General features: G+C 37.7%; 4 protein-coding genes across 19 annotated transcripts; 1 reads left to right on the top strand and 3 right to left on the bottom strand.

Annotated features, from left to right (window-relative positions):
- The first annotated feature begins 303 nt into the window (after nucleotides 1-303).
- Nucleotides 304-3,974, top strand: LOC128255052 (muskelin). Of its 2 annotated transcripts, XM_052984492.1 has the most exons (10): nucleotides 307-698; nucleotides 798-1,010; nucleotides 1,077-1,419; nucleotides 1,491-1,629; nucleotides 1,684-2,285; nucleotides 2,339-2,557; nucleotides 2,611-2,930; nucleotides 2,983-3,139; nucleotides 3,203-3,332; nucleotides 3,397-3,974. In XM_052984492.1, the coding sequence occupies exons 1-10, from the start codon at nucleotides 328-330 to the stop codon at nucleotides 3,639-3,641; spliced, it is 2,739 nt and encodes a 912-aa protein (XP_052840452.1). In that variant the 5' UTR covers nucleotides 307-327; the 3' UTR covers nucleotides 3,642-3,974. The 2 variants fall into 2 exon arrangements, with proteins under 2 accessions (XP_052840453.1, XP_052840452.1); XM_052984493.1 differs by lacking the exons at nucleotides 2,983-3,139; nucleotides 3,203-3,332; nucleotides 3,397-3,974 and having other exon boundaries at nucleotides 304-698; nucleotides 2,613-2,752.
- Nucleotides 3,896-6,645, bottom strand: LOC128255057 (G protein alpha q subunit-like). Of its 6 annotated transcripts, XM_052984506.1 has the most exons (9): nucleotides 6,423-6,645; nucleotides 5,655-5,866; nucleotides 5,373-5,557; nucleotides 5,161-5,315; nucleotides 4,862-4,990; nucleotides 4,628-4,757; nucleotides 4,412-4,565; nucleotides 4,211-4,318; nucleotides 3,896-4,133 (listed from the first exon to the last, which is right to left on the bottom strand). In XM_052984506.1, the coding sequence occupies exons 2-9, from the start codon at nucleotides 5,779-5,781 to the stop codon at nucleotides 4,051-4,053; spliced, it is 1,071 nt and encodes a 356-aa protein (XP_052840466.1). In that variant the 5' UTR covers nucleotides 5,782-5,866; nucleotides 6,423-6,645; the 3' UTR covers nucleotides 3,896-4,050. The 6 variants fall into 6 exon arrangements, with proteins under 6 accessions (XP_052840466.1, XP_052840461.1, XP_052840464.1 ...); XM_052984501.1 differs by having other exon boundaries at nucleotides 5,161-5,557; XM_052984504.1 differs by having other exon boundaries at nucleotides 5,161-5,557; nucleotides 5,655-5,853.
- A 322-nt stretch (nucleotides 6,646-6,967) lies between these two features.
- Nucleotides 6,968-9,688, bottom strand: LOC128255058 (G protein alpha q subunit-like). Its single transcript, XM_052984508.1, has 9 exons — nucleotides 9,317-9,688; nucleotides 8,721-8,860; nucleotides 8,442-8,626; nucleotides 8,233-8,387; nucleotides 8,034-8,162; nucleotides 7,607-7,736; nucleotides 7,392-7,545; nucleotides 7,160-7,267; nucleotides 6,968-7,083 (listed from the first exon to the last, which is right to left on the bottom strand). Exons 2-9 carry the CDS (start codon nucleotides 8,836-8,838, stop codon nucleotides 7,001-7,003), a joined length of 1,062 nt encoding a protein of 353 aa, XP_052840468.1. The 5' UTR covers nucleotides 8,839-8,860; nucleotides 9,317-9,688; the 3' UTR covers nucleotides 6,968-7,000.
- Nucleotides 9,689-10,356: 668 nt separating this feature from the next.
- LOC128254617 (G protein alpha q subunit) lies at nucleotides 10,357-21,138 on the bottom strand. 10 transcript variants are annotated; one of them, XM_052983785.1, is made up of 10 exons: nucleotides 20,981-21,121; nucleotides 19,609-20,335; nucleotides 17,102-17,637; nucleotides 16,800-16,984; nucleotides 16,576-16,730; nucleotides 16,325-16,453; nucleotides 15,590-15,719; nucleotides 15,375-15,528; nucleotides 14,951-15,058; nucleotides 10,357-14,448 (listed from the first exon to the last, which is right to left on the bottom strand). In XM_052983785.1, the coding sequence occupies exons 3-10, from the start codon at nucleotides 17,217-17,219 to the stop codon at nucleotides 14,366-14,368; spliced, it is 1,062 nt and encodes a 353-aa protein (XP_052839745.1). In that variant the 5' UTR covers nucleotides 17,220-17,637; nucleotides 19,609-20,335; nucleotides 20,981-21,121; the 3' UTR covers nucleotides 10,357-14,365. The 10 variants fall into 10 exon arrangements, with proteins under 10 accessions (XP_052839745.1, XP_052839746.1, XP_052839743.1 ...); XM_052983786.1 differs by lacking the exon at nucleotides 16,325-16,453 and adding an exon at nucleotides 15,942-16,070; XM_052983788.1 differs by lacking the exons at nucleotides 10,357-14,448; nucleotides 14,951-15,058 and adding exons at nucleotides 14,536-14,737; nucleotides 15,199-15,306.
- Nucleotides 21,139-21,426: the final 288 nt, after the last annotated feature.

The following is a 21,426-nucleotide window of genomic DNA, read 5'->3' as shown; positions in this document are numbered from 1 at the left end:
TCGAACTAACGACTAAATACATTTTAATAACTACATTTTTGTTAAAACATTCGTATTTGTAATTTTACGCGTGAGCAATTTTGAAAACAATAACCGACTACAGGCGATTGTAAGATATCGAAGACAAACAGGCAGTGGCGGGAGCTTTTTGTTTTCCTCTTTCAAACAAACTTGTTTTTCCCACATACCGACCACATAATCATAACTATACTACAGACTGTGCATAAACATATATATTAACTTTATTTATTTATTTAAATATCTATAAAAACAAACTTTTTAAGACCCGTAAGATATGATCCCTCTAACAAAAGCCCGCAAACGCCCATGGTAATCAGCTGTTACGCGGTTGTTGTGGGTGCGGAAAAAGAAGAACACCGAAAAGGCGGACAAGTAGCAAAAGTAACAACCGCAACTAGATTGCTCTTTGGCCGGCATTCACACTCCGTTAAACTGCAAGGATCATTGGAACATTGCCCCGCACATCCATCAGCCATGTCCTCCTCCTCGACTTCCAGTCCCACGGACAACAGCTCGCACGGATCGTTGGCGCCGTCCTCGTTTGGTGCCGCCCTAAATCCGGCCTCCGGGACGAATACGAGCACCCAAAGCAACGCCCAGAAGCCATTTTCCCTCTCCGAGCGCCTGAACTTTGAGATTTACCGTTACTCCAGCTACTCGCCCAACTATCTGCCCGAGTAAGTTTCATCATAGGAGAACAAAAATGGATGCCCGGGATTTCGTAATTGTGAAATGCGCATCTTTATAAGTTCCATTCCATTCCATTCGATTTGCAGAAACGTACTCGTGGACTGCCCCAACGATCAAACTTCCAGGTGGTCCGCCTACACCAACAGTCCGCCGCAATTTCTCACCTTGAAGCTTCGCCGTCCCGCCATTGTGAAGAAAATCAAGTTTGGCAAGTTCGAGAAGTCGCATGTGTGCAATATCAAGAAGTTCCGCGTTTACGGGGGCTTGGAGGACGAGCACATGGTTTTGTTGCTGGAAGGGTAGGTTAATCGGAAATCTGTGTAGAGCATAATCCTGACGAAACTAGAGCATTTGTATTTCCCCAGTGGCCTGAAAAACGACAACGTACCGGAAGTATTCAACCTGCGCTGCCTCACCGAAGACGGCGCGGAGAACCTGCCAATACTGTACCTCAAGATCGTGCCATTGCTCTCCTGGGGTCCGTCCTTCAACTTCAGCATCTGGTACGTCGAGCTGCACGGCCAGGACGACCCGATGTACACCAGTGCCCGCATGAAGAGCTACAACTCGCTGCGCGAGGTGGAAATCATCAAGTTGTGCCTTAAGCACTTCCGCCAGCAGGGCTACATGAGTGCCTTCGGGGCGCTCCAGGAGCAGACGAATGTCCAACTGGAGCACCCGCTGATCAGCGAACTGCACAAGTGCCTGGTAAGCAGGGAATCTGAATGGAACCTTAATGGTTTATCAGTAATAAAAAATGTTTGTTCTCCTCTACATAGGTTTTGCAGGGAGACTTTGAGAAGGCTGAAAGGTTTATAGTCGAGTGCATTGACGAGGGTCTGATGGATGAGTATCTCTACAAACAGGACTACAAGCACAGCTGGCACATGAAGCACACCGAGAGCGACATGAAGCCTGGTTAGTATTTCGCACTCGAAATAGCAATCATCATCTAAACATCGACTCGTTCAGGCAATCGCGGCGGTCATCAGCTGGTGGTGGATGCCAAAAAGCGACTGATATATCTCTACGGCGGCTGGGATGGCTACCAGGATTTGAGTGACCTTTGGGTATTCAACATCGACGATGATCAGTGGACACTGCTGTGCGAGAGGTCAGAGCTTTCCAATGGACCCACTCCGCGATCCTGCCACAAAATGGTCTTTGATCCAATCAGCGAAAATGTGTTCATGCTCGGTCGTTACCTGGACAACTCGATACGAACCTCGGACTATATCAAGAGTGACTTTTACCTGTACGATACGAGAGCTGGCATTTGGATGCAGATCTGCGATGACACCAGCCAAGTGGGTGGCCCCCAGCTCGTTTACGATCACCAGATGTGCATGGATGCCGATAAGCGTACCATTTACGTTTTTGGAGGCAAAATACTGACGCCTCGCAGTGTCAACGCCACGGGAGCGATAGAGCCCGAGTATTCGGGGCTGTTTTCGTATCACATAGCAACGAATACCTGGGCACAAATACTTGTGGATTGCCACCACGCCAGCGCATCGATGGCAGATGTATTGTCCATTAAGTCCAGGATCACACATTGCATGGTTTTTCATAATGTAGGTTTGTTTCAATTTACAAAGTTCCGCGGTTCATCTTAATTTTTTATTAGAAACATCGAAAACTCTATATTTATGGCGGTCAACGAGGCAAGGAGGATCTGGACGAGTTCCTCAGCTACGACGTGGACACCCAGGCCATTTCCGTGCTCAACAAAGAGCAACCTCATCATGGAACCACCGCTGGCAACGAAGCCAAATTTGAACCCTCATCTGGGTATACATTGCGAGCCACCATCGATTGTGAACGCGATGAGATATATATATTTTCTGTATGACCTGTAAGATGCCATCCAGAATCCTTCACTAATTCGTATATTTCTAGAGCTTGAGTAAGGTTAAGGATCGCCGTGATATACAACACGTTGATGCATCGAACTCATTTTGGGTCTACTCCCTGCGGAATCACAAGTGGTCTAGGATATACTACTGCCGCCACAGTGGCCAGGATGCGAACTCCATCAGCAGGATGAACATTTTGGGTGCCAGCAAAGGGGACGGAGCACTAGAGCCCTGTCCACGCTATGCCCACCAGTTGGTGTACGATGATCTGGCCAATACTCATTATTTGTTTGGGGGAAATCCTGGAATCTGCCAGCAACAGCAACTAAGACTTGATGATTTTTGGCTACTGCGCTTAGAAAAGTAAGTACCCATTATGATGAAAGTAGCAGATGCTAAAATGATTGTATTACAGACCAAAACGAGAGGAGATCCTGAAGCACTGTCGGTTTTTGGTGCGCAAACTGCGCTATGAGGAGATGACGCGCCAGGATCCCTTGAAGGCGATGCAGTATTTGCGTCATCATATAGCCGCTGTGATTGATCATAACGATGCGGAGCAATTGAATAACGTAGGTTTTCTACTCCCTATATTTACTCCTGCAGATTGTTACTTCCTTTTACTTTAATTTTAGTTCCACAAACTGGCTTCTCTGCTCTTTAAAAACCATGACGGTAGCCTTGAAAGAGAGTGTACCACACCAGCACTGTGTGCTGATGGTGAAGATCTCGAAACAGATCCCGATGTGTCGGCCAAAATGAGAGGTTTTGTTTTTTTTTTATGCATACATTTTCCTTTGGCAAGCGGTCTGAGCGTTTATCTTTGCAGACGAAGTGGCTGATGGCCCCGCCACAGAGAATCTTTCGCTGGAGTCAAACGAAAGCCTGATCTCGTCCGGCATCTCGGAGACCGCCTCCAGTCCCAGCTCCTCATCGTGCACCAAAAGAGCACGCACCGAGTGCACTCCCGAGCTAAAGAATAAGCGAGCTTTCTTGTTTAACAAACTGGTCCAACTGATGCCAGCGAGCATGGTCCAACCAGAACGCAACCTCAGCGACTTTGTGGTCATGTGAACGCCCAAGTGCCAAAACGATTTAATAGAACCCCCGATCCAAGATTATATTTAGCTGATTAAGTGCGTGAGAGTTTCGTTTTTAACTGTTGATCAATGTGATGTTTAGTTAGCTTGTTCGCCAATATTAGGTTCTACGGCAAATGCAAAGCATGACAGAAATATGAATTCATTGTGATAGTTAATTTGTACTGAAGCCCCGGCTGCAGGCAGGGTGATTTTTGGAGTTATTGCGCTAAGACAAAATAAGTACAGTTTGTGAAACGTGTTAATTTTAATCGATTGTATATGTAAATCATAAGTTTGAAATAAATAACAGTTTTGTAACGTCGAACCATAGGATTTTTCATTACCACTAACTTGGAACCAAAAATCAATTATTCATTTGTAATGAAATCCTCGTTGCCACATTAGTCCAAATTTATATCGGTAAGGTGCATTTGCACAATTGTGTCCTTGACGGCAGCAAACACAAAACTTATATTTTCCTTATCTAAAAATAGATAATGGACAAAGCGATAAATTAATTAAAATCACACAAATACTTTCTAGCCTGACAAATACACTTACTTGTAGCACAGGTAAAATGGGAATAAATTTTTTCATCTTCATCAATTTTTACACTTTCAAACATTTCCAGTATGAAACTTCTGGCCGCAATTGCGTCTTTCTTTGGACCTAGCAAAAAAAAAATGTTTCAAATAGCATAAATATAAATATACATATGTAGCTCTGAAGTACAGAGAGGAAAATACAATTCAATACAATTACCATCGTATTCAGGAAAATAGTCCACCAAATCCTTAGTCATTATTTTCTGCTCGAACAAGTCCTTCTTGTTTAGGAAAAGAATAACTGGCGTTTTTAGGAACCATTTGTATTTAACTATCGTGTCAAACAAAGCTTTTGATTCCTTCATTCGATTCTGTAAATAAATGTGTGGTTTATTAATTTGAAATCATTTGTTTGTAGGGCTTGTAACCATACAACACTATCATCTTCAGCAAGCATTTGATCGAATTCCGATAGCGCTGCTAGAAATATAATTGATGTCACATCCGAAAAACAATGAATCCACTTATTTCTCTGCGATCGCTGTCCTGCGACGTCATACATTCTGTTTGTTAGGAGAATAATATACCATTATTGGAGAGCATAAATCAAAATGCGTACAGGGAATAATAATGTATAATTTATCGCTCTATATTTTAGGTACCATACCTTATCATTAAGCCATCCAAATTAAACTGATACTCAAGAATTTCTACTGTCGCCACTCGGACACGAAGAATATCCTGTTCGGTTGGCAAGTAAAAAACATTTTCAATTCGAGCTATGTCGTTCAAAAAGCTGGAATAAGATAAATAAATCACTTTTAATGAACTAACTGGAACTAAAGATATACGCTTACTAGTTTCTAAACCAAAAGAGTAAAAGATGAGTATTTTGTTGTACCAAAATGTGATTTTTTGCCGATAAAATAACTCTTACTAATAAATTAATTTAATATAACAACTCACTATTCAGTTGAATCAGTCAGCTGATATTCACTACGACGATCGTAGCACTTCTGGATGCCAGCATCGCCCCAAAGCCTTTTAATGGCAGTCACGTACGGATCCTCAAACGTTTCAACCTTCTCATAGGGGATGCTCATTACCAGATAGGCCAGTTCCTGCAGGTCATTCAATTGCGTTGGAACAAACCATAAAGATATGCTTGAAACACTTACGATATGATCTTCGTGACCATAGGAAATATCCAGCTTGTCCATGGCCTTGATCATTGACTGCATGGCCATGAAGATATTCTGGTAAACCAGCTTAATATATCCACGTGTTTCCTTGGGTGAGAAGCCTTTGGCATGGATGATACGCATCTGCTTGATGAATGTTGACTTGCCGGACTCGCCCGGTCCTGAACCCATATATAATTGGAATATATATATATATAAATATATATATAAATATATCAATAAACGTCATGCAATCAAAGTGTCCTGTGTTCCACTTACCCAGCACCAAAAGTTTAAGCTCTCGGTTCGAATTTCTCTTGTCCGTGCGCAACTGCCTTTCGATTTCATCATTGATGCGCTTCTGTTCCCTGGCCTCCTCCGTCATTCGGCAGTGCAAGTTAACCATTTTTTATGGTCCCGCTGTTCCTTGTAGCAAAAAATATCCCGAACCTCTTTAATTTTAACTATGATTTGAAGGCTAAGAGTTACCTCTGCAATGAGTAAAAGCTGATTTGGGTTTTTGGGAGGGCGAAACTAGGGATCTAAGGCCCTTCACGAAACTACTTCTACAAATTGTTTTAATAAGTTATGAAATCATCAGTGACATATGTATGTATGTATGTGCACTCCTCCTATGAGATATTTCGGTCTGTAGATGCCTAAACTTTGGATCATTTGTCACAAGCGATAAATTACTTCAGATTGGTTTTAAAAAATTTGTTTTGGATTTTCTCTACATTTTTATTTTTTACGATAAAGTGTGGGTGCGCCGGACTCCTGATGCATTTGCTTCTCTAGTTACGTGGCTAATCCGCTTACAGTCTGATTGAATTTAAATAAAAATTAAATATTTTCATATTCCACTGCTTAAATCAGTTTTTTTTATTACACACCCCACACCACAAAAATAGTACCTGAATAAAAAAAAACGTACTACACCATTGATCAATGAATTCGAATTCTTTAAATGCAGCTATACATATTGTAATTGGCACTCTGGCCCACTGTGCATTGAATAAAACAAAATTATATATAAAAGTGACTCACGTTTTCACACAATCTGTTTTTTTTTAGTTCAGCATTAACATTAATATACTTTGAACAGTGTTCTTAGATTTTCTAAAAAATTGTTTTTAAAAACTGTTTTGCACTTTTAGACTGAGCGTTTAAACAAAATTTGGAGAGAATTTTTGATTTATGATTTTTTTTAGTTTCATTGTTTTATTCTTTTTTCTAACGCAAGCTCAAATTACGTCCGTACGCTGCCGAGATTTTTCGAAAACTGTCGGTTGCGCTAAGCTGAACTTATCTTACGAAGCGGAAGTCACTTTCCTTTTTTTTAAGAGACTTTGAACACTCAGATTTGTATGTTCTGTTAATGCAACTTCCCGGGTTTCCTTCTACCTATTTATTTTTTTATTTAATGCAAAACTTCAAGTTACAGAATAACTATAAAAGTCTAGTTACAGAGAGCTTACGTACTACGAACGTTATGTATTTATAAAAGATTGTTTTTATTAACATTTAAGTGTACAGATACTTTTAATTATAATTATTTGTAATATTTAATTCTAAATAAATACAAAGTGCATTAAACTCATAAAAAAATTAGATCTACATGAATTTTATAGCAAATTATTATCATTAAGAAGCAATTGCAGAATTGTGTCCTTAACAGCCGCAAAAACAAACCTAATATTTTCCGTATCTAAACAAAATATGTAGATTTGATTATATGGTTTGCAAAATATTTTTATTGTATCTGTCCAAAATAATGAGCTTACCTGTAGCACATGTAAAATGAGGATAGATTTGTTTACAACAATCTGGATTTAATCCTTGATACATTTCCAATATGAATTCTTGAGCCGCTTTTGCATCTTGCTGTGGACCTGTTCAACAAAAGGAAAAATAAAATGTTATTTCTAATAAACTTAGAATAAAATTTACATATGAAATTTGTAATTTTAGAGCATTTATATGTACTCTATGTAAATAACAATTTGAATGACTTACCATCGTATTCAGGAAAATAGTCCACCAAATGCGAAAACATTATTTTTTCCTCCAACAAGTCTGTTTTGTTCAGAAAAAGAATATGTGACGAGTTTTGAAACCAAGGGCATGTAATTATCGTTCGAAATAAAGCCTTAGACTCCATCATTCGATTCTGAAATATTTGTATTTGGTTATTTATTTGAGAACAATGGAACGAAGGACTTGAACTATACATCACTGTCAGATTCAAACAAGACTTGATCGTATTCCGAAAGCGCTGCCAAAAATATAACTGATGTCACATTCGAAAAGCAATGAATCCATTTTCTTCTTTCGGATCGTTGTCCTGCTATGTCAACCATTCTAATTATTAAGGGAAAACAAATTGATTTTAATCATGTTTAACCATAAAACCAGCAAAGTAATTTTTATTATCAAAATGTTTTAACCACAATATTCAAGTTCAAAAAAAAGAATCTTTTGTTGGGGCTCAGAAATGGTAAAAATAACCATTTTAAAACGCTGACGCGGTGAAATAGTTTGGCCTGTTCGGATTTAGCCCACAGAAAACTATTATATAAGTATTATTTTATTAAGTTAAGATAAAAAGTGTCCAGTTTTGTTGCAGTGTATTTTATTTTCTATATTTTTAATAGATACCTGATCACAAACCCATCCAATTCGAATGGATACTCATGAATATTAGTTGTCGGCACTCGAGCACGCAGAATATCCTGTTCGGTTGGCAAATAATCATCTTGCTCAATTCGAGCTATGTCGCTCAAGTAGCTAAATTTTGTATATTATATACAATATTTTTAAACAAATAAGCTGGTTGGGTTTACAACCAATAACTCACTATTTGGCCGAATCAGTTAGCTGATATTCCCTGCGACGATCGTAGCACTTCTGTATGCCAGCATCGCCCCAAAGCGTTTTAATGGCACTCACATACGGATCCTCAAACACTTCAACCTTCTCGTAATGGATGCTCATCACAAGATCGGCCAGTTCCTGTTGATCAATCGATTGAGTATATATGTACTTGTAAGGCCAAAATTAACTTACGCCTTGTTCTTTTTGACCATAGGAAATTTCCAGCTTGTCCATGGCCTTGATCATTGACTGCATGGCCATAAATATGTTCTGGAATACCAGCTTGATGTACTCACGCTTCTTTTTTTCCGAAAAGCCATTGCCGTAGATAATACGCATCTGTTTAAAAAATGTTGACTTGCCGGACTCGGCCGTACCTTTAGTTATGGGATTATAAACAAATTTAAGATATTAATATCGTTAATAGAATGTAATTACCTGGCAATCGTCCTTGTGTGATGCTCCACTTACCCAGTAGCAACAGTTTAAGCTCGCGATTCGCATTTCTCTGGTCCAGGCGCAACTGCCTTTCGATTTCATCATTGATGCGCTTTCGATTCTTGGACTCCATCGATTCACAGCAGTTCATGCTTACCGGATTTATGGACTCACTGTTTCTTGTACAAAAAATATAAGCTATTTACTTGGTCTTCGGATCTTGTCTGGACCTCTTTAACTTTTACTAGTGCTATCCTTATTTCTTACAAGAAGACGATGTTTTCATTTAAATCTTCAACTTAAATTCTCATTTCTCTCAAAGATTAAACCAACTTATACTTTTAATTTAAGAACACTAAAGGGAATAAGTTTTTAACCTTATGGCTAATTCCCTTGACACTTTTTTTTTCATTTTTTGATAAGTAAAACTTATACTTTTTACACTTTGGTAAATTTGTATGGTTTTATGGTTTTGGAATGTGCCCGGAAGTGGCATTCAATTTTGACAACATACAAAATAGGCAATATTTTTATCAACCATTTAGCTTAGCCACTTTCAGATCCTCTGTTTAACTATAAATGACTAGCTCTTATCCTAGTTAAGATCGTTTTATCGCTTTCATCCAAACCTTTCTCAATTAATAGAGCAACTCAAAGCAAGCTTAATTTCACAACCGCCAGCAGCCAAGTATTACTGAAGACTGACGGCCAGTTTGCCTTTAACAGCTGGGCAGAGCTGAGAATTATACAACTCCTGGTTTTTAAGAGAACCCACAAAGCTTGAGCACTCATATTTTTATTGTTTCCTTGGAAATTCCATAGAGAACTCCCTCAAGGGAATATTTGAGATTTTGATAGCCCTTGCGAAGTAATTTCGGACAGAAGTTTGTAGCGAAGTGAAGGAGATATTTCCGATAAAGTATATCACCAGGCTATGTTCGTGTGTTTCTATAATTATATAACAAATGGATAAAATTTGATCATTCTTCGGTTTTGGAAAAGTGTTCTTGAAAAACAGAGCTTCAAAAATGGTTTACTTGGGCAATTTTCACTCTTATATTTTAGACAACTTTCACTCTTATACTAGACGCTTTGGTAAAGTTAAGGTGTACCAAGAAAAAAGTTTGCTAAAAAAGTTCATATTGGCTTTACAGTTTATCACTCATGCGTACTTTTGCCTTTGATTAAATAATTATTTCTTACTGATATAACAATTTTTAAAGTTTGAAACCAAAGCCTAAAAATAAGAGAATATTTTTTGGTGCCTCAAAACATTTATTGACATTAATCTACCATTTTTTGTTAAAAAAAAATCTTGCCGATCAGAGGACTATATCCTATAAAATCGCTTTTTTTTGCGTATTATGATGGCATCTTAAGATTTCGGAACAATGCCCTAAATTGACTATATATCCTATACCAAATTGCTAACCCTACGGTTATACGCAGCATTTTCGGGCAGTGCATGCTGATCACGTTTGAAAATGTAATCGAAAATAAGCGAGACCAAGATCCGCTCTCATTGAAAGATGAAAAACTCAGATTTCCAATGAGAATTCAATACAATCCACCAGCCAATTCAAAACACCACCCAAACACAACCCAAATATCTTAATAGGGGCCTTCAATGATTGCCACCTTTTATGTATTAAACAAAACACCTCGTGAATTTTCTTTTCAATATACTTTTATTTATATTATATTGGTTTTTTCATTAATATTAAGGTGTACATAGATACTTTTAATTATCTAAAAAATTTGTTTAGTTACAATTGCCACGCATACAATCTCCGTTTTCAATATGATTTGTATGACAAATGTATAGACACCCAGGAAAACCCCGTCCGTCCAATATCAATCAATTCAAATGCTACAGTTATCAATAGTCGGCCCATGGACATGTTGGACTGTCTCCGTTTTGGGGTTCTGTGTGGTTTTTGCATTAATCCTAGGCTAAGCATGCAGTTCCAGTGGATCCAGTGGGTCCATTAGCTTCTGATTTACACGTATGTATTATGCTTAGGTGCGCAATAGAGAAACGCGGCGACTCGAATATTACTCCCTTATATCGACCGATCAAATGCCACATGCCGAACTCACAACTAATATTTCTTACTGCTTATCCCGTTTCTGAGTTTATAGGGTTCTTGGGGTAACCGAAACATTCGGTTGGTCATTCTCGTTATCGGATCGAGAATGTAGTTTTTTTATTCAACATCAAGGGAGATTTTCATTACTATTTGGGATTCTTGTTCAATAGTACTTTGCTTTTCAAGCTTTCTTATGTGGAATGTGGTCATTCTTTCATTTACATACATAGTTAAAGTAAAAATTAGCCACCGAATGCCACGCCTAAATGGTTTTCATCAATCTGAAAATGGTGGCCCTTCTTATCGAGTATCAGGCCCCAAGGATCATATTACATCCTTCCTTTCCGCTTTAGATTTACACAAATACATACATTTCCCATTTAAATTGTTGTCCCTTTTGCTTGCAGTTCTGGTTGAGTTTGTTTGTTGCTTAGAAAATTTCTTTGTTTACTTTGTTTAATCTTAAGTTCCTTACAATATTTTGAAATTCCTTTAGCAATCATCGGATTTGTGTATTATGTACTTGCTTTCTCTATATTGGAAATACATATCTAGTAGATTCATCTGTATTATTTTGGTTTTATCATATAATTTTAGTTATTAATTGTAACAATTGTAAGTGTAATCAAAATTATAAATTGTATATAAAAATACAAAATACATACATTAATGATTTATATCAAATTCTCATTTTATTATAGTTTCTTATTGAGTTTAATGTATAGTTACATACATATGCTCGATTATGTGGTATATCTCGGGAAGTTTTCGAATTCCCCTTCCCGAGTAATTTGCCAAATATTTACATACAACTGTCTGACTATCGGTGCGAATCATTAAAATAAGGAACCAATCTTTCAACCCAAAACACAACAATCTGGCAATACACACATGCTGATAATTTAATTGTTTGGGGTTTTGAACAGGCTTCAGTTGTGCGTTAATGTTCAATGTAAAACCCTGTGGAAAAGCGGTTAATCAATTTCCAAAGTACTCGACTGCTTCTGGAGCCTGTTCTATATACTTTATGTGATTCTTGATAGTGGAAAGGCACAAAATGCTAGGAAATAAATACGAAAACGACCTAAGTGTGTGAGTGTGTGTATATGGCTGCAAAAAACGGAAATATTAAACATTGAAACCGCCGAAACATTTTTGTATTTTAAAATGGAATTGCCGCAAGAACAAAACCGGAAACAAGATCAAAATAAATGGGAGACTTTGTCTGCTCGCTGCTGATGCAATTCATTGGACGGAAAACTATATATATGTCAGTGTGTGAATGTCTATAATGCCGTGGATATACAATACGGATGGGGCCCATCCGAAATCGGAGCTACCAAATTGGATGCCAAGCCAAAGGGGCTGAGAATTGATATTCGCATCGAGAACCTAAACCGTTTCCATATCCATGCCGATCGGGTCTCAAAACTCATTGGCTCTCTGGGCTCTGCTACATCTTTTAAAATACACATTGACTTATTGAAGCTTTTTAAAAGCTAATCCATTGGTTAATCATAAAAATGGTTTAATTACTTTATTTTTACTAGATGTGGTTACGAGGATTAAAGCTTTATACAACACACTGTTGAATCGTACTTAAACTAAGATGCGTATTGGTTTTTTTTTTTTTTTTGTTTATAGGATTCTCAATTCTCCACTCCCATGGGTCTTTTCCTTTGCTAAAAGTCTCGCCGAAGTGTTCTTCTGTGGCCCCGACTAAACTAAACTTCAACTTCAACTTCAACTGACTGAGTTGAGGGAATCTCGGTTGAACAAAATAAGTGTAATAAATTATGAAAAACATTTTGCTTCATATTTATTTTACATATATGTACGTTTCAATTTTTTTTTTATTTATATTTTTTTTTCCACATATGCGTAGAGTAGAATTGTTTTATTTGGATTTTTACATAAATAATTTGTTGTTGATGGGTTTTTTTTCTATTTATGTGCGTCTCATTTAGTTATCCTTGTATATTAAATTAAACTAAAATTATAAAAACAAAAACAAAACACTGGACGCACTTGGCAGGCTCGATCGATTGGACAGCCGCAAAGTGTGTCCATTGTTGCATACATTAAGATCTATAAAATAAGCAAACAACTAACAAAGTTAATGTAAAAAGTACGAAAATCAAGCTATATTTGATAACAATTCGTTTCGACTGAAATTTTGATGGCAACAAAAGTACGTGAGAGCAAAACTTTCCCTTCTGATAGTTATGTTTCTCGACCAGTGGTATATCGCATTTGATTGAATTTGACCTGATGTCTGATTAAATATCAATAAGTTGCATGGATTCTGCTGTTTTTGCATGGGTGGTGGTTATCGACATTTTTACAAACATGTGTTATTATTTAAATGGATGCTCCATGTAAATGGCGTTTTTCTTACAGATTCATCTCCTAACGTTTCGCTTGGTTTCGCGTTTCTCTGTTGTTTCTCTTTTTGTTTTCATGGTATTAATACGAATCGTAATTTACAATGAATGGGGCTGCCGCAATACAAATTATTCAATTTATTAATTGTTACATATGCGTTTATGAATTATTATATTATCTGTTTGCATGTATAGTTAAATATTCCGGTAAACAATAGTATCAATATTTACGGTTTAGCTTAATAAAAAATACAGTATTATCTGTGATTTCGTTTTCATTCATTTTATCAGCTTATCATTTTCGGTTTATTATTTTTACACGCCTTATATGCCCTGAAATTCTAATAAGAAACTTCTAGCATATATAATTCTTTGAATATATATATTCCTGGGGATTCTTTACGCAAAATTTTGTTTTTATTCTGTAGTTATTTTAGTAAAATGTTGCTTTATTATGCTTCAGTACGACAAAGTTGTTTCAGTTTGTTGTCCCTATCAAGCTTTTGATTAAATTTACTTTTATATTTTTGTTTCGGTTTTTATTACAAAAGTTACTATAGTAATAAATTTATTTAAATATTACAGGGTGGCAATAAATAACTTGGACTTGAATTTTGTATAAAAACTCTCGAAAAAACTGCACTTAATTGGAAAGGTTAAATTCACGTTACAGTCCTTCAGATTTAAATCCGAAAAACCTAGTGATTTCATTTCAATCTAACCAATTACTATTTCATTTCTGGTTACTGTCTTTTTGACTTTTTTCCTTTACCCAACAGTTTGAAAAGCACACAGCATTTGTTCGACAAAAATTATAAAATTGAAATACCTATATATTATATTTCTACGATTCGATATATACGTAGAGTAAAGCGAGAAACATTGTCCTAATTATTGATTGTCACCCTGTACTAGTACTTGTATCAGATTTTGTGTTATTATTCTCTCAAATTAAAATGTATACATCATTTCTATCATTTTGTTGATGCTGGATTACCATCTCAGTTTAGTATTCTATTTATGCTACAATTTTCGGTTCCTGATGTTACATTCTCGGGTCTAATTAATGCCTAATTTTCGGCCACATTCGCTTGCTGCTCAATTCTTCTTTTATATTTAGTAAATATGCGAAAAAGGAATTATATGAATGTGTATGTGTGTTTGTATAAAAATCACAAAAATAGTTTTTTGATCCAAATCCAGTTTAGACCAAATTGTATTCCTTAAGGTTCGATTGCAGAATTGTGTCCTTAACAGCTGCAAACACAAACCTAATATTTTCCGTATCTAAATAAAGAAAAGAATACTTTATTAGTTGGTTTTATTAAGTGTTTTTAAGAGCGCAAATTGCACACACGCATTTCATTCAAGAAATTTAACAGACTATATTGAACTTTTATTGAGGGACTTTGGAAAACAAATCATACACATTATAAATCAATTATTCATTATTCATTTGCATTGCCATTTGTCCTGAAATCCTTGTTGCCAGGTTAGCCCAAATTGAATTCCTTAAGTGCATTTTGCATAATTGTATCTTTGACAGCGCAGAACACAAGTTTGATGTTTTCAGTATCTGTTTGCCAAGAGATCAATCATCGTTCGGTTAGAAATCAATTCGATAGTGTTCAATTATTTGACTAGCGATACTCTACTTTAAACCAGCGGCAAAAGCAAATGCAAATGTTGTACAGACCAAAATTTACCTTTTAACCAGACTTTTAGGCTGAAAATTAGAATCACATCCACACGCTCTTTCTGACCAAACACACAAAGTAAATACACTTACCTGTAGCACAGGTGAAATGAGAATAGATAATTTTTTCGGAATCTGGATTTAAATCTACAAACATTCGCAGTATGAATTCTCGGGCCGCTATTGCATCTCTCTGTGGACCTGTTTCGATAAAAAGGCGAGTAAAATGTTACATCTAGCATGGTACTACAGGAACTAGCATATAATCTACAGAAGATGTTTTGCATTATTAGGCGGTAACATTGATCTCAAGTATAAAAGTACAAAAGGTGAAAATCCACCTGTGGCCGTTGTGAAATGCGAATAGCACTGTCGTTCGGGATCTGGATTGCTGGCCAAGTACTTTTTTAAAACAAACTGTTTGGCCGCGGCGTGATCCTGCTTTGGACCTGGTTCATCACCGCATAGAATCGTACATAATTATGCCCACTTTATGTGTACCATTCGAGACACTTACCATCGTATTCAGGAAAATAGTCTACCAAATGCGAATACATTATTTTCTCCTCCAGCAAGTCCTTTTTGTTCAGGAAAAGAATAACTGACGAATTTTGGAACCATGGGTATGTAATTATAGTACGAAATAAAGCTTTAGATTCCTCCATTCGATTCTGGAAAAAATATTATTGAAATTAGTTGGTAAACATTTAATTGAAAAATGTGTTAACATACCTCATTATCAGATTCAAACAAGATTTGATCGTATTCTGATAGCGCTACCAAAAATATAATTGATGTCACATTCTCAAAACAATGAATCCACTTTCTTCTCTCGGATCGCTGACCTCCGACGTCTACCATTCTGTTTGTTAAAGAAATTTATATTAATATTAAACAGCGTTAAGCAAGGTATTACGTTACATTATAAGCCAAACAGAAAAACACTTATTTCTAACTAAAAGCGCAAATCACACATTACATTAGTTTTAAAACAAATACAAAATGCTACTGTTTCTAGCTGTATCATTACCATTTTTATTTCTAGCCCGTCAATAATTTATCGCGTTAAATTTAGTATATATACCTAAACACAATGCCATCCAAATCGAATGGATACTCAAGAATGCCAGTTGTCGGCACTCGAGCACGCAGAATATCCTGCTCGGTTGGCAAGTAATCAGCCTGTTCAATTCGAGCTAAGTCGCTCAAATAGCTAAATTGGATAAATTAATAGATTTAAAAAACGAGACTTAAACAATAACCGAGTCTACATCAGTCTTACAATCCGTCTCAGTCCATTTAACTTGCTGAGCCCTTACTAATTTCCTCAATTATATAAAATTCCTAGAACGCCATGCGCTTAAACCATTCTGAAAATGTGTGTTAACATATAGAAACAATTGAACCATAACCAAAATAGAAATAGAAATCAGACACATGCAATGGTAAATTGATAGTGGTTTGTACCTAAATCTGATTTCTTCTAAATCAAAGGGATACTCAATTATCCCTGTTGTCGGCACACGAACTCTTAAAATGTCTTGCTCAGTGGGTAAATATGCAGGTTGAGCCACACGATCGAGATCCTTCAGATAACTATACATAGATAAGACAAATGATTTAGTTTTCAGTGTCAGTTTCAGTCGGTTCGTAAGTTATTTCGTTTGTGTGTTCGTTAGTTTTTGGGCATGAAATGGATCGTCTGCCAGGTAACTCACTATTTGGCTGAATCAGTCAGCTGATATTCCCTACGACGATCGTAGCACTCCTGAATGCCAGCATCGTCCCATAGCGTTTTGATGGCATTCAAGTATGGATCCTCGAACGTGGTAACGGTCTCGTAATCGATGCTCATCACCAGGTCGGCCAGTTCCTGTGTGCGGATCATATTGTGATTAAACATATCATTGTTTGGCCATAGATATACAATATATTCACTTACGCTATGCTCTCCCTGGCCATAGGAAATCTTCAGCATGTCCATGGCCTTGATCATTGACTGCATGGCCATGAATATGTTCTGGAATACCAGTTTGATGTACCCACGCTTGTCTTCGTCCGAGTAGCCACTGCCGTGGATAATACGCATCTGTTTGATGAACGTCGACTTGCCGGACTCGCCAGTGCCTGGGGGATATGGGATTGAAGAATATTGTAATATAGTAATGCAATGCAATTAGCCGGCTGCCTTCAATTGCATTAAGCCAAGTTAAGTGCAATCAAAATGCGCCACGTTCTACTTACCCAGCAGCAACAGTTTAAGCTCGCGGCGCGCATCTCTCTTGTCTCGGCGCAACTGCTTCTCGATTTCCTGATTGATGCGCTTTTGTTCCTTGGCCTCCTCCGATAAACAGCACTCCATGCTAACTAGATTTGTGGACGCTTTCGCGTGCTGCTGCCACTACGCTCGACCCGCCGTTCCGCTTAGAAAATGTATGCTGTTTGGATGGTGGGATGGTCTCCTGGTCTCCTGGACTTCCTTCTCTGACCCGCTGTCACCTATCTAGTTGGTTGTGTGATGGGCGCTGACCTCAACGTGTCCGCTTCAAGTTACAGATTCAGATTCGGTTTCAGTTTCAGTTTCGATTGATGCATTTGTACTTCGGCGTTGCTCGCTCTGCAGATATCCTCCAGCGTTGACGATCCAGGCTCTCTTTGGCTCTAATGCTATTGCTAGTTACAGAAGTCTACGATAAGTCCTTGACCAGATTTCGGTAACTCGGAGGCTGAGAGTGATGGATACACGTGAACGAAGAACACATCGAACGATCCAAGAACATCTGCAAAGAGGCGAAGCTTTGATTTAGGACTTGCTTGCATAACCGAACCGTAAGAACTGTGGACCCATGGATTCTACGGACCACCAGAGTTGTTAGCTCAACGAGAGTTCGCCGCGTTGTGTCCCGTGCTGGCAATTAACATTTCATATTTGCCTGCCCCGCCAAGCTGGCCATGTCGATGACGACGTCGGATATGCATGGCCCATGGCGGCCCATGGCTACCCCTGGTTTCCTCCGGTTTCCTCTGGCCATGGCATTGGCTTTGGCTCGCTTCTATGTCCGGTTCTGGCTTGGACACTGTCCGCTCTCTCTGCGCATCGCCGCGGATCGCCCTCCGCCAAATGGCAAGAGATTGAGGAAGCGTTTGCCAAAGGCCCCCCGGCCAAGTTCATTGCAAGAAAGCTGATTTTGGTAAATATATGGCTTCGCTGGCCACAGGTCAGCGAGAGTGTTCTCTAGCTGGGTGGACCAAGCTCAGAATGACTTTATTACCCCATTTAGAATTTGGAACTCCATTTAACTACCTTTCATGATATCATCAAAATGTTTTGTTTACATCTGTATTTAGTTATCACAGCTTGGAAATGTGACTTCTGGGGTAGTTTTAAGGGGAATAGCTTAGGTTCAAAAAATAATTATTTACTCCATTTGACTAGCTATCACGATATCTTGAAAATATTCTGTTCACATCTTTATTAAACTATAAACCAGTTTAGTAGAATAATTTAAAATAGGGTTTTAATATGTATTGTTACTCAAATAATTGTACATTTTGGTCCACCCGAAGAATTCGTTCATTCATGGGTTCAGCGTAGGGCAAGCCTATAGAATATAGCCTATAACCTGCACTGGTGCGATTTCCTCTCTTTTCCCGCCCCCTTTTCCCATATCGAGTCGTTGCTAATCCAATTTTGTTGGCGAATACATTGACATGGGTCGGGGCCAGGTTTTCAACATGGACATTACCAAATATCGATGAAATATCTACCAATATTTTTGACAATGTCTGAGAGGGCGAAATGGGAATGGCGGGTGGGCAGGCGAATGGGAATCACTGGAGATCTGGGTAAAGTCATGGCTAGCCAACCGTACCCAGGATTAGTGAGTGGGCTCCAGGCGGAAAACATTCTCGCTGAGCAAAGCTACAAAATCTAATTAGCAGTAGCCGCAAAATTCAGGGGCAGGGGCACCCAATTGGCGCAATGAAGCGTTTTTTAACAATAGTTTGCCAGATATATCATGCCACCAAATCGGAGGGAGAGTAACCCACCGAGAACTGGTCTTATCTGCCTTACATATGTGTACGCTTATGATAAACCAGTCAAAGATAACGTTTGAGTTGTCTTCTTAATCTTTAGACGGCTACTGTTCTTCTGGAGTGGACTGCTCCTATTGCTGAGTTTTCCTAAAATCCGATTTTAGATCGGAAATACCAGCTTACTATTACCTGGCTACAGTACTGAAAGCTTTGATCTCTTATCAAACCCTTACTTTATTTACTGTGGGGGTTCGGGATAGTATAATATAGTTTTTACAAATTCTTGTTTATTTGCAATCGATTTTTCTGGGCATTCAATAACAAAATAGAATTTATTTTGCAGATCTGTGAAATTTAGTATTGTATATTACATTTTGAATTTAATTTCTTTCTGGTGCACTGATAATTTATACAAAAATATAGTTTCTGTTAGGAATGAGAGTTTACTAATATGTTTCCCGTTTATAAACTCTAAGAATATATTTTAAAAGTGATGTTTGTCACAATTTAAACAAATCATTACTTTAAACACGAGGCCTTATCAGAAATACTTGTTAATAATTTTTATATGAAAGAATATTTAATAAGCCCTAAGTAAATTAATAAAATTAGCTTAATATCTAAATCGTAAGCTTGCAACCCAAAAAAAAGTGCCTGGCAACAAGTGGTCGAGTTCAAAATAATCCCCAAATACTTCGTTTTGGTTTACTTACTTATTGATTTAACGGAGACAATATTAAACGTATTTAGACGAGATTCTCCAAAAAGATGTTCCGGCTATCCTCTCGTTTGGTTTTTGCTAGCACTATTTTATAGAAAAAATATGTAATACGCGGATCTTAGTTCTTCCAGGTTTATCGCTTTTTTTTTTTTTGGTTCCCTGCCGATTTTCGGTCTGTTTTTATATTTTCTTTTGTTAAATTTAATCACGCGGATTTCTTGCGGTTTATTTGTTGGTTATGCGTTTTAATTTTAGTTAGCTTAAACTAATTTCAAAAGCATTTCGTTTTTAGTTGGTTTGCGGTTTGGAAAACGTTTGTTTTTAAGGAACGTGTGTAGTTGGTGAATTATTTTTATTTTTACTGGTGCTTTGTAATATAAAAGTTACGTTTACGTCTGTTCGGCTTCCTTTTTAATGTAAATATGATACTATTTATATATGTAGATATTTTTTTCTTTCTTGTTTTCCGTGTGTGTGAGGGCTGCTGTTGTAATATTTTGTTTGTCGTTTCTTGTTGTTGTTTTTAAACACCAGTCTGTAAATGCAACGAAGTTTCAACAAATATTCATTGTAGTGTAATTGAAACGGAAAAGTATGTACGACGACGACGAACGCTCTCAAATTGATTTCACACGAAACACTTAGTGGCTCCTTTTGTATTTAATTTTCTGCATACTTTATGCTTCTTGTATTTGTTTATTTTTCTGTATGCAGTGGAACTGCAAGTAAAAAGAGAGAGACAAAGAGAAGAATGAGGGGGTGGCATGGGTGCAAAATAGGAATATGCATTCCGGAAAATCATCATCATACTGTCTAAGGTAAACACACACAGCCCCTCCCTCCCCCTTTCATTTTTTTTACCCACCCGCCCAAAGCCCAAACCCTCTATACTTTTCGCTAGTTATTCCGTTGACCCCTAATGATTATATGGTTAAAAACATCATGTAGTAGCGGAAAAATCACATAAATTAAACAACAAACTAACTTTTGTTACAATTCTCAACTTTTTTTTTTCCTATTCGTAGTGTTTTCCTCGGACAAGCAGTGCGCACGGCACTGCTTTACGAACGAATACACACAAATATAAGCGAGGGCGTTAACTAAACGAAAAAATTTTTGATAGCAATGCGATTTGATGAATTCACGATTCGATTCGGCGATTGTTTAACAATTATGGGGGACTTGCTCAATATGCGGCACTTATTAGCGAAAAAACGCACTTAACACTGGCTTTTTGGGACGTTTTCGGTGCAGGTAAAATTTTTTTCAGGGGGGGGTTTTCTTTGGGGGCTGCCAGGCGGCGGCGGATGGCGACCGCTGGCTGGCGGGGCATCCGTTAGGCGGGTATTTCGCTCGAAACTCACAACATATTCGATTTGGCATCGCTCGCTACTCACAACATATTTAATTTTGCATTTTTCGCTAACGTTGACGCACGACCGTAGTTTTTGAGGACAGTGTGACCGCACGGGGAACGACGCAACATACCATCCGACGCGCAGCGAAATATACCAATAAATACCGTACTGAAGTGCACCACTTGCAAGCAGTTTACGCTTGCGATTTCAGTATCTTTATTTTGGGAACAAAAAATGCTAATTTTATATACTAACCTTCTCTGCTTCTTCTTGGTTGTCGATAGATTTGATAAGCATATAGTTGTTGTTTCGAGAAATTTTAATAACTTTTTTTCAGTGCTGAAAAACGGCACGATGTGACTTGTATTCAGAATTGCACAAAATTCAACGTGCTAACCGTTGATTAAAACAACGAATGATAAAATATGATATTATCCTTGCAATTAGCGCAT

The sequence above is a fragment of the Drosophila gunungcola genome (genome assembly GCF_025200985.1).
Source record: "Drosophila gunungcola strain Sukarami chromosome 2R unlocalized genomic scaffold, Dgunungcola_SK_2 000006F, whole genome shotgun sequence".
NCBI classification, from domain to species: domain Eukaryota; kingdom Metazoa; phylum Arthropoda; class Insecta; order Diptera; family Drosophilidae; genus Drosophila; species Drosophila gunungcola.
This window is presented reverse-complemented; position numbering and strand designations above follow the sequence as displayed.

Coding starts and splice junctions, on each gene's coding strand:
- LOC128255058 (XM_052984508.1), bottom strand. CDS start 8,838: ATGAACTGCTGTGAATCGATGGAGTCCAAGAATCGAAAGCGCATCAAT. Junction 7,546..7,606: donor TGTTTGAATCTGACAGTGAT/GTATAGTTCAAG, acceptor CAAATATTTCAG/AATCGAATGATGGAGTCTAA. Junction 7,268..7,391: donor CTATTTTCCTGAATACGATG/GTAAGTCATTCA, acceptor TTTGTTGAACAG/GTCCACAGCAAGATGCAAAA.
- LOC128254617 (XM_052983783.1), bottom strand. CDS start 17,219: ATGGAGTGCTGTTTATCGGAGGAGGCCAAGGAACAAAAGCGCATCAAT. Junction 16,071..16,575: donor CTGACTGATTCAGCCAAATA/GTGAGTTACCTG, acceptor TATCCAATTTAG/CTATTTGAGCGACTTAGCTC. Junction 15,720..15,941: donor TTGGATGGCATTGTGTTTAG/GTATATATACTA, acceptor TTTAACAAACAG/AATGGTAGACGTCGGAGGTC.
- LOC128255057 (XM_052984501.1), bottom strand. CDS start 5,781: ATGGTTAACTTGCACTGCCGAATGACGGAGGAGGCCAGGGAACAGAAG. Junction 4,758..4,861: donor TTGGATGGCTTAATGATAAG/GTATGGTACCTA, acceptor CCTAACAAACAG/AATGTATGACGTCGCAGGAC. Junction 4,319..4,411: donor CTATTTTCCTGAATACGATG/GTAATTGTATTG, acceptor TTTTTTTGCTAG/GTCCAAAGAAAGACGCAATT.
- LOC128255052 (XM_052984492.1), top strand. CDS start 328: ATGGTAATCAGCTGTTACGCGGTTGTTGTGGGTGCGGAAAAAGAAGAA. Junction 3,140..3,202: donor ATGCGGAGCAATTGAATAAC/GTAGGTTTTCTA, acceptor CTTTAATTTTAG/TTCCACAAACTGGCTTCTCT. Junction 3,333..3,396: donor TGTGTCGGCCAAAATGAGAG/GTTTTGTTTTTT, acceptor TTATCTTTGCAG/ACGAAGTGGCTGATGGCCCC.